The 11,668-nt window shown below is 36.9% G+C and overlaps 2 protein-coding genes across 6 annotated transcripts in view; one reads left to right on the forward strand and one right to left on the reverse strand.

Moving 5' to 3' along the window:
* The window catches only part of LOC138321324 (receptor-type tyrosine-protein phosphatase F-like), a 47,071-nt gene extending 46,412 nt beyond the window's left edge, over positions 1–659 (forward strand). For all 5 annotated transcript variants that reach the window (XM_069264942.1, XM_069264946.1, XM_069264945.1 and 2 more), the window contains one exon: positions 286–659. In XM_069264942.1, the coding sequence (XP_069121043.1) occupies positions 286–644 (359 nt within the window). In that variant the 3' untranslated portion in view covers positions 645–659. The remainder of the gene's footprint in view (positions 1–285) is intronic.
* The window catches only part of LOC138322237 (phospholipase A and acyltransferase 4-like), a 118,673-nt gene extending 116,538 nt beyond the window's left edge, over positions 1–2,135 (reverse strand). The window contains exons 1-3 of the mRNA XM_069266281.1: positions 2,126–2,135; positions 1,772–1,943; positions 969–1,116 (exon numbers count right to left, since the gene is read on the reverse strand). Coding sequence (XP_069122382.1) covers positions 969–1,116; positions 1,772–1,943; positions 2,126–2,135 — 330 coding nt within the window. The remainder of the gene's footprint in view (positions 1–968; positions 1,117–1,771; positions 1,944–2,125) is intronic.
* Between the last annotated feature and the right edge of the window lie 9,533 nt (positions 2,136–11,668).

Raw genomic sequence — 11,668 nt, forward strand, 5'->3', positions numbered from 1 at the left:
CTCAAATTCCCATTTGTTCACTAAACCTTGAAAATAAATCTTGATTATTGAAGACTGAAAATATGAATACCATTTATTTTCATTTTTTGTTTCTTTTGCAAGCTTACATGTACTAATTAGTATAGTAATTTTGTGAAAGGTCTAAATTTGGTTCCATTAAGTGCCCCTCCATTTGTTTATTTTTTCAAACACCCTGGGTGTTTATTGTTTATTGTGTCATATGCAAAATATTCTCAGAGCTTTTTATCTACTTTATGAAATCTGACATGTGACTTTTTACTTCAGTTCCGACTGGTCCTGTCAAGGATCTACGTGTGACATCCACTTCAGCTAGTACTGGTTCAATAGCATGGAACGAACCGGAATGTTCTCACAGGAATGGAGAATTCAGAAATTATTTAATCTCCGTAAAAAATTTAAACAATTCTGCAGCTGTTGATTCCAACTTTACTACTACACAGGATAATTTTGACCTATCAAATCTGAGGTCATACACGGTCTACAATGTTCTGGTGAGATTTGTGAACGAGGAAGGAGTGGGACCGCCAGGATCTGTGTATCTGACTACTCTAGAGACTGGTAAGTTCTCGAAGTCTTTTCTATCTATCAGTTTTAGAAGTGTCATACAGATTCAGGGGCTATGATTTGTTGCATAAATAGAAATGTTTTTATATAGTGTACTCTCAAGGGAGGGACCTTCTCTTGTAGCGGAGACTCAAGCTTTATTATATACCATATATGGTAATAAACATTTATTTATGTTCATTAATGATGATAGATAAGGATTTAAATGGGTTTTTTTTTATAAAATTCATGCATTGAACACATGGCTTTGTTATGGTCACTATTCTCACATGACCACTATTCTCTATGAAAATGATTTCAATTTTTGCTTATTTCCCGAAAAAGTTACCAAAATTCTTTCCAAATGAGCGAAAAAGTTATATATATATACCTTCCCATTATACCTGCTCAGACCTTTTCTCGCCGTATCGAAGATAAGAAGCAAAGTGTTCACAGTTGTTAAAGAAAATGTTGTACTCCATAACTCTGTCTTTCATAGCCAAAGCGTCTCTCACAATAGCGCTGGTCGGACGGGGAAAGATACCTGAAGCTCTACAATGCATTTATACAGGATGTTTTATAAAATATGTTGTCAAATTCATAATAAGGATATAGACTGAAAAAAGGTCTGAATAATTTAAATAATAACCAGGTACTAAAGACAACAAAACAGCTGACAAAAGATCTGCTCTAGACCACATATATCGACGACGTCTTTTACTAATTGCTTTGTATTTATTTGATGAATTGGTCATATGGCGTATGTGATTTCATTCTGTCATTCTGGTAATATTCACAATTTACCGGGGACTGGAGCAGAAAAGTAGCATCTTCTTGAGACGTCATAATGACGTCAATGTTTCTAGCAGAACTAAACATTCCTTCTTTTTTATCCTAAACAAAAACTTTATTAAATTGAGTTTTATATTCATATGCATGTGATGTTATATTTGTGAACAAAAATATATTTGACCAAATACCCTTAAAGTTACAGGGGATTATAGAATTTAAATCAACAGATATACTTGTAGTTTGAACACCGAATACATCTAACCAATGTTTTATCTTGCTCATACGTAAATGAACTCCATTAAGTTCAGCCATGTGTATGTATTAACTAAGTAATGATCGTCGTGCGCAGAAGCTGTGCTATTAAATTATATTCATTCTCTTTATGCCACAAGTGTTTTGCATTGCACAAACTGACCTTTGACCTTTGTCTTTGTCATTGTTCTTTTTGGCAATGCGTCCTCCAGCAACATCGAAGAAATTTTCTATCTTAACCATGGCTTTGTCGTAATGTACTCCTGATACGGAAAATGACCCACCATCAGATGCGTTACCAAGATCTCCCGTAAGGTGGACAACTTCCTCACCGCCTGAAACGCAAAGTCAAGACTTATGGATATAAACTGTGTGAAATGGGTGACAAAATAAAAAATGGGGATTTGTCTAGCTCACTATTAATTTCGTATCAAAGTTAAAAAAAAAATAATGATAAGAGTAAACATACCTGTAATAAAACATGGGATTGACGGTGTCAAAGTCTGTATTTTTGTACCTGTGTACATGTAGTAAATGTCACCATTTGGAGTAGGTTGCTCTGCCGTTAGACAATACTACAACATTTGACTTCTCTCATCAATAATTCCGAATTATTCTGACGTTCTATCGTTTGATATACATTGGTTTTGTAACTGTTTACGAGTGGATTATTCTGACGTTCTATCGTTTGATATAAATTGGTTTTGTAACTGTTTACGAGTGAATTATTCTGAAGTCTATATGGTTTTTTTTCACATTGGTCCTGTAGCCGATCGTTACAAGGCCAATATCAAAAGCCGATAGAACATCAGAATGATTCAGAATACTGATAAAGTAGATCGGCATATGAAGCGGTCCCTAGACAAATTCATACCCCATTAACTGATGTACATTGTACCAACAATCCAAGGAGATATAATAGAGAAAACATATTTCGATAATTCACAATTTATCAAATATGTGTACGGTATATATACTGCAACATGGTTATTTAAATAAATGTATATTGTTATAATTATGTACAGTATCAAAGCTGACAATGCAATGCAAATTTTAAAAATTCGCCGCACGGTTGTATTCCTATTTGAATGTACAAGTAGTAAAAGTAAGATTAAAACTCGTCAACATTCCTGCAGATAGAGGGATCAGGCAAACAAGAGTTCAAGGCAGGTCACCTTTACAATAAGTTATTCTAGAAAAAGGTGCTATAGAATATGTTGGAAACATTACAGGCAGTAATTAACGCGTTGCAAAGAGGGGATGGGGTCGCCTCTTTCGATCTTCAGGACACATATCTGCACGCTCCAATGCACTCAGCTTTTGCGTTATTACCAAGTTGATGGGAGGTTTTTGCTTTGGTGTCCTTCAACAGGAAAGACAGCAAACATCTGTTTTTCATATCTAGGCGACTAGGTTTGTGAAAGGGAACGGAATCCAGAGGTAATGAAAAGATCACTGCTGTGCTACTCCGACGTTTGGAAAAAACTCGTGGAGTTCTTGTATCAATCAGGAGAATGTCATGTTAGTTTTATACCCCACCGGTCTTTAACTCATATAGGCGTAGGCATTTGCTTTAAAAGGGAATGCGTGCAAGGGCAACAATGAAAAAAGTGGAGGTCTATTTTAGAACAACTGGTCAGAGAGATAAGAACAGGGCAAAGATATTGTATCGGGCGCAGGAAAGTGCTCTGCGTTTGTTGGATCAGGAATGGCATACATTTATCATTCTAGTTTCCTATAGGACGCCTTTGAATGCGGTCCAATTTTAGTTATTAAGTATATCTTGTTAGCTCTGTGGAGGCCATTATCTAAATCGTTTCGAACGATGATTCCGGTGAAGGAACCACTACGGGAAGCTCTAAATTGGTGGAGGTCTTGGGTAACTCTTCTGAATGGCATGAACATACAGACCCCAACAATAGAGACCATACTAGTCATTGATGCGTTGAACCAGGGTTGGAGAGCCCACTAAGAGGAATGAATGAGGTCTGGTCATAGGAACAGTTGGAAAGCCCGGCATCACATCAATTGGTTAGAAATGAAAGCCGTCCTGCTAGCGTTAAAATGGTTTCAATCCAAGGTGATAGGACGGTTTGTAAGACTGAGATAAAACAACCCAACAGTAGATCGTTATATCAACACACGGGGGACTCAATCTCTAGATCTTTGTTAGTTGACCTGGTAGATTCTTCTATGGTGCGAGAAATATCAAATTCAGTCAAAAGCAGCACATATTACGAGAAGAAGGAATGTTTTGGCGGATTCATTTTCCAGGGACCGGACGGGTCAGGTCACGGAATGGTCCTTAAGTCAGGAAGTGTGCAATCTTGTGTTTCATGTAATAGGGTAACCTTTACAACAAATGAGAACAAGAATTGCCATTTTTCTGTTGCCAGTTTCAAGAGAGGCAGCATGAGCGGTAGATGCATTGTCAGTTCCTTAGGAAGAAAATGTTTACTTTCGCATTCCATCCAACAGTTTTGATTCCCCGTTCTGCGGAGAGCAACACAGGGGCTTTGTGTAGTTTTTCTAGTAGCCCCGAGGAAGACACACCAATAATGGTATCTGCATCTTCTCGAACATCTGGTGAATTATCCAAGGGAGTTAGCTCTTTACTAGTTTCTTTTTACACAACAAAGTGGCAGGCTGTCAATCCATATCCGGGAATGTCAAACAGTCTCATGCTACGAAGGGATTGTCACAGGAGGTTGTTCAGGCTCGTCGAGATGTCTCCGCATCTCGACAACCTTCTACGCATGCAGTCTATAATGCCAGAAACACATGGTACAACAGCTGGTGTAAGGAACAGCAGATTGATCCGTGTACAACAACTTTAAGTAATATAGCGGATTTTCTGTTACACCTTCATTGGTATACCATTGAAATAGCTTGCAATGAAAATAATTTGTCTGTTGGCAATGGGTTCATCGGCTAGAGTTAGCGACTTATGCGTTATCAGTGGGGAAAGATAAGTTCATAAGCACGGGTTCTTATACTACCTAACATAAGTTTTTGGCTAAACATCAAGCAATGAAGTAGTGTCCATATTGGGCATTGAGACTTTACGTAAATAGGTTAAAGCCTATTAGAGGTGATAAGATGCATTTTCCTTACAACCTGTTTGGTAACCACAGAGAAGCATCAAAGGACTCTATCGCACGTTGGATTGTTTCAGTTGTGAGATTTTGTCATACAGCCAGCGTGATTCTCGTCATTTAGCCACCTCCTGGGCACTGTTTGCTAAAGTTCTTATTTCTGAGATTTTGAGGGCAGTAGATTGGGCGAAGAAAACAACTTTGACATTGTTCTACTTGGATGATGTTTGGAAGTGGACGGATGTTTTGCCAGCGCAGCTATCTTGAAATCGACTGGTAATTATGTCTTTTTATTGTTTCCTGGGTTAGCTAGTACGTCTGGTTCTACCCACTACCTTTGTTGGGCTATATATTCCGTTTTTGTCTAAAGTTTGACTCATGCAGGTAGGTATAGGGACTGAAATAAACAGTTTTTTTTATATAAACCACATGTTTACGAGGTCACAATGCCTATTTGTATGAACCCTCATTACCATTTGAGCCAGTTTCTTGGAAAAAATACTTGTGCACAGATGCGAGTACCAAATGTGCTTCCATACATTCTCCTTTTCCGAGTACTCCGGCTTTCCTCCACCAAAAAACCTGACATGTGCTTAAATGATCTGGCATTAAACTAATACAATTAAAGTATGTTTTCATTTAAGCAACATATAAAACAAATGACAATGATCATTACAAGTCTGTGATGTCACATTTTTATAAAGCATCGTACGTATTAGTCTGTGACTCTTATTGATTATTACAGCTTAAAACATTCAATCTGGTGAGTAGTAAATTTTTAAAGCTTGTTTAAATATATAGTTATCTGCATCACAGGACAGGATTATGTGGTCCACTTGACAGGAGACGGAAACGGCTTGTGTTCTGGTGTGCAAGTTATGGGCAAGGGTGTGGTGAAAAAAGAAAACTTCTGGGAGGTCGCTAATGGAGGCAAGGCTTAAAAGAACAATAAAGACAACGACAAAAGGTACTACAATATTATTCAGATACATATAAACCTTTTTTCAAGTCACACGGTGAATTAAAGCTAAACATAGCATCACCAATAACAATATCAACTAAATAAAGTTCTATGCATATCTGTATCTTTACACGATAATGCATATGAAATCTTGTATGTATCCTATTGCTGAATTTTTGTCATTTAATCTTCAACACTGTTATTAGTCCCCTGTCGTTGAAACAGGAGGGGACTGTAGTGTTTGTTCCCGTCTGTCTGTCTTTCTGTCGGTCGGTCGGTCGGTCGGTCGGTCTGTCTGGCCGGAAATGGTTTCCAGACGATAACTTGAGAACTAATGGATGGATTTTAATAAAACTTCACACAATGGTAGCATATGGGGAAATACAGCTTGGGATAATTGCATTTGGGGTTAAAAGGTCAACTACAAAGGTCACTGGTACTAAAAATAAATCGTTTAGAAAATTTCGTTTCTAGACGATAACATGAGGAAAAATTACTGATTTAGATCAAACTCAACACAATGGTAGCATATGAGACATTACAGCTTGGGATTGAATTTGAGGTCAAAAGGTCACCTACAAAGGTCAAAAATACTAAGAATGGATTGTTTCACAAAACATTAGTGTCTAGACGATAATTTGAGAAAACATCAACGAATTTTGATCAAACCTCACACAATGGTAGCATATGGAAAAATACAGCTTGATATTGAATTTGGGGTCAAAAAGGCACAACTAAGGTTACTATTACTAAAAAAAGATTGTTTCACAAATTTTAGTTTCCGAATGATAACTTGAGAACACATCAACGGAATTTGTTCAAACTTCAGACAATGGTAACATAGGACATAACATAGCTTGGGATTGAATTTTGGATCAAAGGGTCAACTACAAAGGTCTTTAGTACTAAAAATAGATTGTTTCACAAAATATTAGTTTCCAGACGATAACTAGAGAAACAAAAAACGGATTTTGGTCAAACTTCACACAATGGTAGCATATGAGAAAATACAGCTTGGGATTTGATTTTGGGTTAAAAGGTCAACTAGAAAAGTCACTGTTACTAAAATAGTTTGTTTCACAAATTTTCCTTTCCGAACGATAACTTCAGAACACATGAACAAACTTTGTTCAAACTTCAAACAATGATAGCATAACTAAGCAATACTAACTTGCCATAGATTAGAAAATGCAATTGACGACAGAGGGCGTGTGTTGCTTGCAACACTGTAAGCTTGTTATATATGACTTATATTTCAGACTGCCTCGGCCTTCCTACTTAATCGGAAGAGAAGCTAGGGCTTTAGTTGGAACTGTCAAATACATACACGCTTTAACATACAACTGTGAACACTTTGCTTCCGAACAAAGATATGGCACTGGATCTTCCATTCAGGTAAAAATAATCAAAGTATAATTGAGAAATAACACAATGAGATTTTTTGTTAGACATAAAATCAATTTCACATGTGTGAATTATTTTCTTCAAGTCACAAAAGACACGAGCTTATGCAAAAGTTATAGTGATATCTTCATATAAGCCAAAAGACACTCTTTGATATTAAAGAATCTTCATTGCATAAAAAAGTTAGATACCAAGTTATTTCAATTCTAAATAACTGTTTTATACATTTCAACTTACTGAAAGTCTTTGTGGACAAAATGTCAATAGGTACTTGAACGAACAATATACTATCGTTATCGCCCAACATGTGGACATTTTACGGTAAAGTGTTATCGCCAAATAAATATCAAACCATTATATGAAATTTCATGCTAATTTCACTGTTACTATATGTCGCTTTAACATTTGATATTTCAACATCGACATTCAACTTGATGATTTCACTCCCTAAAAGCATATGTCGGCCTATAAGAGATCCAAAATCTAGGGATCATATATTCCTGGTTTTGAATAAAGCGCCTTCAATCACCGCCATGTTCAATACCTTCAAGTTTTGTTGGAATTCCGAATCGTATCACGTGACTGACGTCGACACGACCTGCACGTGGTGGGCCAGGTAAAAGTGTAAGCGCACATGTGTTAGTTTACGTTTTCCGTGTAGCTAATATGAGCAAATTATGGCAACAGAGTGAGTATTTGAAACATCTAATTCACACATTGCCGTTAAATATTGTGTGTATCAAATATTGTAATGGTCAAATATTATTTTCTTTGAAGTTCTTTGAAGTTTCAGTCTGCTGAGGTCGACCACATGTTTTGTTTATGAAAAAATGTTGACATTTTCTCTTGGTTTCACAACTCTCGTGTTACTTCGAGATTGTCGCGACAATGTTCAGAAGAGTGTGGAACGATTCGGCATCTTTCGAGCCTATTTTTACGTGTACACGTTAAAAAGGTTTTTTTTAGCTCACCTAGCCCATTTCTTTTAAATCGCTACTAGTCATAGAGTTCTCCATGGATTCTGACCAAATTTGCCCAGAAACATCTTTAGAAGAAGGGGAACAGAGTTTGTATAAATTTTGGCTTTGACCCCCCAGGGGCAGGAGAGGCGGGGCCCAATAGAGGAAATAGAGGTAAATCCTTTAAATCGCTACTAGTCATAGAGTTTCGCATGGAATGTAACCAAATTTGGCCAGAAACATCATTTGGTGAAGGGGAACAGAGTTTGTATAAATTCTGGCTCTGACCTCCCGGGGGCAGGAGGGATGGGGCCCTATAGGGGAAATAGAGGTAAATCCTTTAAATTGCTACTAGTCTTAGAGTTCTGCATGGATTGTAACCAAATTTGGCCAGAAACATCATTGGGGGAAGGGGAACAGAGCTTATATAAGTTTTGCTCTGACCCCCCGGGGCAGGAGGGGCGGGGCCCAATAGGGGAAATAGAGCTAAGTCCTTTAAATCGCTACTTGTCCTAGAATTCAGCATGGATTGTAACCAAATTTGGCCAGAAACATCCTTGGGCAAAGGGGAACAGAGCTTGTATAAATTTTGGCTCATACCCCCGGGGGCAGGAAATCGCTACTAGTCATAGAGTTATGCATGAATTGTTACCAAATTTGACCAGAAACATCTTTGGGGGAAGGGGAATAGAGCTTGTATAAATTTTGGCTCTGACCCCTTTGGGGACAGGAGGGACGGCGCCGATAAGGGAAATAGAGGTAAATCCTTTATATTTGCTCCTTGTCCTAGAGTTCTGCATGGATTGTAACCAAATTTGGCCAGAAGCATCCTTTGGGGAAGGGGATTAGAGCTTGTATAAATTTTGGCTCTGACCCACACCCCCTCCCCCCCCCCCCCCCCCCCCCCACCCCCCCCCCCCCCCCCCCCCACCCGGGGCAGGAGGGGCGGGACCCAATAGAGGAAATAGAGGTTGATCCTTTAAATCGCTACTAGTCATAGAGTTCTGCATGGTTTGTTACCAAATTTGACCAGAAACATCTTTAGGGGAAGGGGAATCAAGTTTGTATAAGTTTTGGCTCTGACCCCCCAGGGGAAGGATGTGTGGGCCTTGATAGGGAAAATAGGGTTAAATATTTAAATTCCTTTAGAAAAGAAACAATGAATCTGTATTCAGAACATAACTTGGCATTACAAACCAGGTGAGCGAAACAGGCCCTCTGGGCCTCTTGTTTACTTTTATAATTAAAAATACTTCCAGTGCTGCAACTTTATAAAAAAGTGGTACAAAAAAAGAAAAATGTGTATAACACTTAAAGTGCGTATAATCTACCACAATCACTGGAAATGTATTAGCACGTCAAGGTATACTTTCTGTAGTACATGTTATCTTAAATAATATGAACTATTTTACAATGTAATTGAAATAGCTTACAAGGTATAACCCGTATATATTCCAAATTTGGTCGAAGTTTCTACAGATTACCCGCATCGGCAAATAGCCCGCATTAAGCATCTTTTGATGTAAAATATCACATAGCCCGTACATTTGTAGATACTTAAAAGTAAGTAGACTTAAATTACACTTAAATTTAACATCAGAAAATGACAAAATAAACTTGTGAATGTAAAGGAACGCATCATTTGGTATCAATCTCGAACCAGTGACGGACACAGCGACATGTAATTATTTTTTGTCTAGTGCTAAGTGCTTTTAGATATATGATGTACTTTTGATGCCCTTTATGTTACTTATTTTCAGAGTAAGCTGGGTGCAGTAGCAATAAGTGGCGCTGTACTGACTCTGGGTTTGGTTCCTAGTGCAGTGATTGCTGGCGGTGTGTTATTTACTGTGTGGAGAAGCAGATATAATAACAATACTCATCAAAACTAACCGTGAACATGAATGTGACCTTGTTTTGTATAATCCATACATCGTTCAGATCAACGTTTCTACTCTTGACTAGTTTTCGTTTACTTTGATGTTTTCTTAGCAACAAATAGAAATGGACTTTCCTCATAGACCAACGAATGCAGTGAATATATATATTAAACAACATTATTAACCTTTTTTAGAGTGAAATATAAAGTTTGATGGTGAAAATAAATGTGCTAGTTTTCACCCGAGTTAAAATGTCAATTTTGATATTTTCATTCAATATTGACCAATAGGAAGACATTATTTACAGTGAAAAATGTCCATTTAGCGTGAATACTTTTTTGAAATATTATTTTTCTAAGAAATTTTAGACACCATGTATGAGTGGATCATGCTGGACACTGCGCAATCAAATATTGAAAACACCTAACTTCTGAGAACGTCGATTTTCTTTTTTCTTATACAGCAAGTGCCGTTGTAAATTCAGATGAATGAATTAGATTAAGTTCGATATTATTTTTTATCCTTATTGTGGAGGAGATATAACAGAAAACCAACAACGTACCATATCAATATTTTATAAGTCAAGCTATCTCACAAATCAAATATTCTTTGATAATACATTATGATATCCTAAACATGATATCCACATTTATACCTACGAGATGTTTTGAGCCGTTTTCTAAATTGGTATCTATCTGGGGACACTGACGCTCTACTCTTTAGAATTTTTAAAAATATCAAAAAATCAAGAATTTGATCGAGTGTGTTTGAGCAGCATAGATAACATATCTCGACTAGATTGAACATATTTCACTTGACATTCATAGCCAAAATAAATGCCAACTGGACAGAGGCAAATTACATGTTCAATTTGTATCTGCCCACTTGGCATTCATATTGGCTATGAATAAAAACTAAAAAACGCTCAATGCTCATACGGTAAAACCTCGTCATCTAGATTTCCTAGGTGACCCACAAAAATAAACCTTGTATTGTAAGATACTAACCATGTACCGTAATTTCCTGCGTATTACCCGCAACGGGGTACAGCATATGGGAAGCAAAATAAGACATTTTCTATGACTTTGTACAATATATTACAGATAACCCGCAGGTTATACTTGTTAAAATGTAATCCTTGAAAGTACAGTTGATTGTTGACAGTACATATGTAGTATGTACTAATAATAGTATGCGAGTCTATATATGCTATATTGATTTTGTTTCGAAAGGGGTTCAAAGACAAGTAAAGTTTTCAATTATAAAGCATATCTTTGTTTGGCAATAATGTTTTAATTGCAAGAAATAATAGTTCAAGTGAAAAAAATTTAGCATAGAAAAGGGGTTACTTGAGCTATTTAAAAAGTATAGCCAATTCAATTTAGTAACAGTTTTCCACAGATATCACGCAGTAGGTATCTTTTGATGTAAAAAAATCGTCTACTCCGCGGGCAATACGCAAAGAATTAATTAAGGTATTCTCTCTACATATATTTCAGATGTATTTTAATATACCGATACATACAGAAGCTATGATTAGACTAAAATGTATTTCTCTCATACGCTAAGCTTATATTATAGTCGCGTACGGCCATGGCCATTACAGATTGAGAGAAATTTACTTTTAAATAGATCTACATAATCTTAGCTTTAAACATTTAAATTATTCCGAGATGATAATTATGGGGCCGCGTCCGTTTTGCTTTGCTTCCTTTGTATCGAGGATGGGGTTATATTCACCATCCAAATATTCTTATTTTC

This window comes from Argopecten irradians, chromosome 4 (assembly GCF_041381155.1).
Source record: "Argopecten irradians isolate NY chromosome 4, Ai_NY, whole genome shotgun sequence".
Classification (NCBI taxonomy): Eukaryota; Metazoa; Mollusca; class Bivalvia; order Pectinida; family Pectinidae; genus Argopecten; species Argopecten irradians.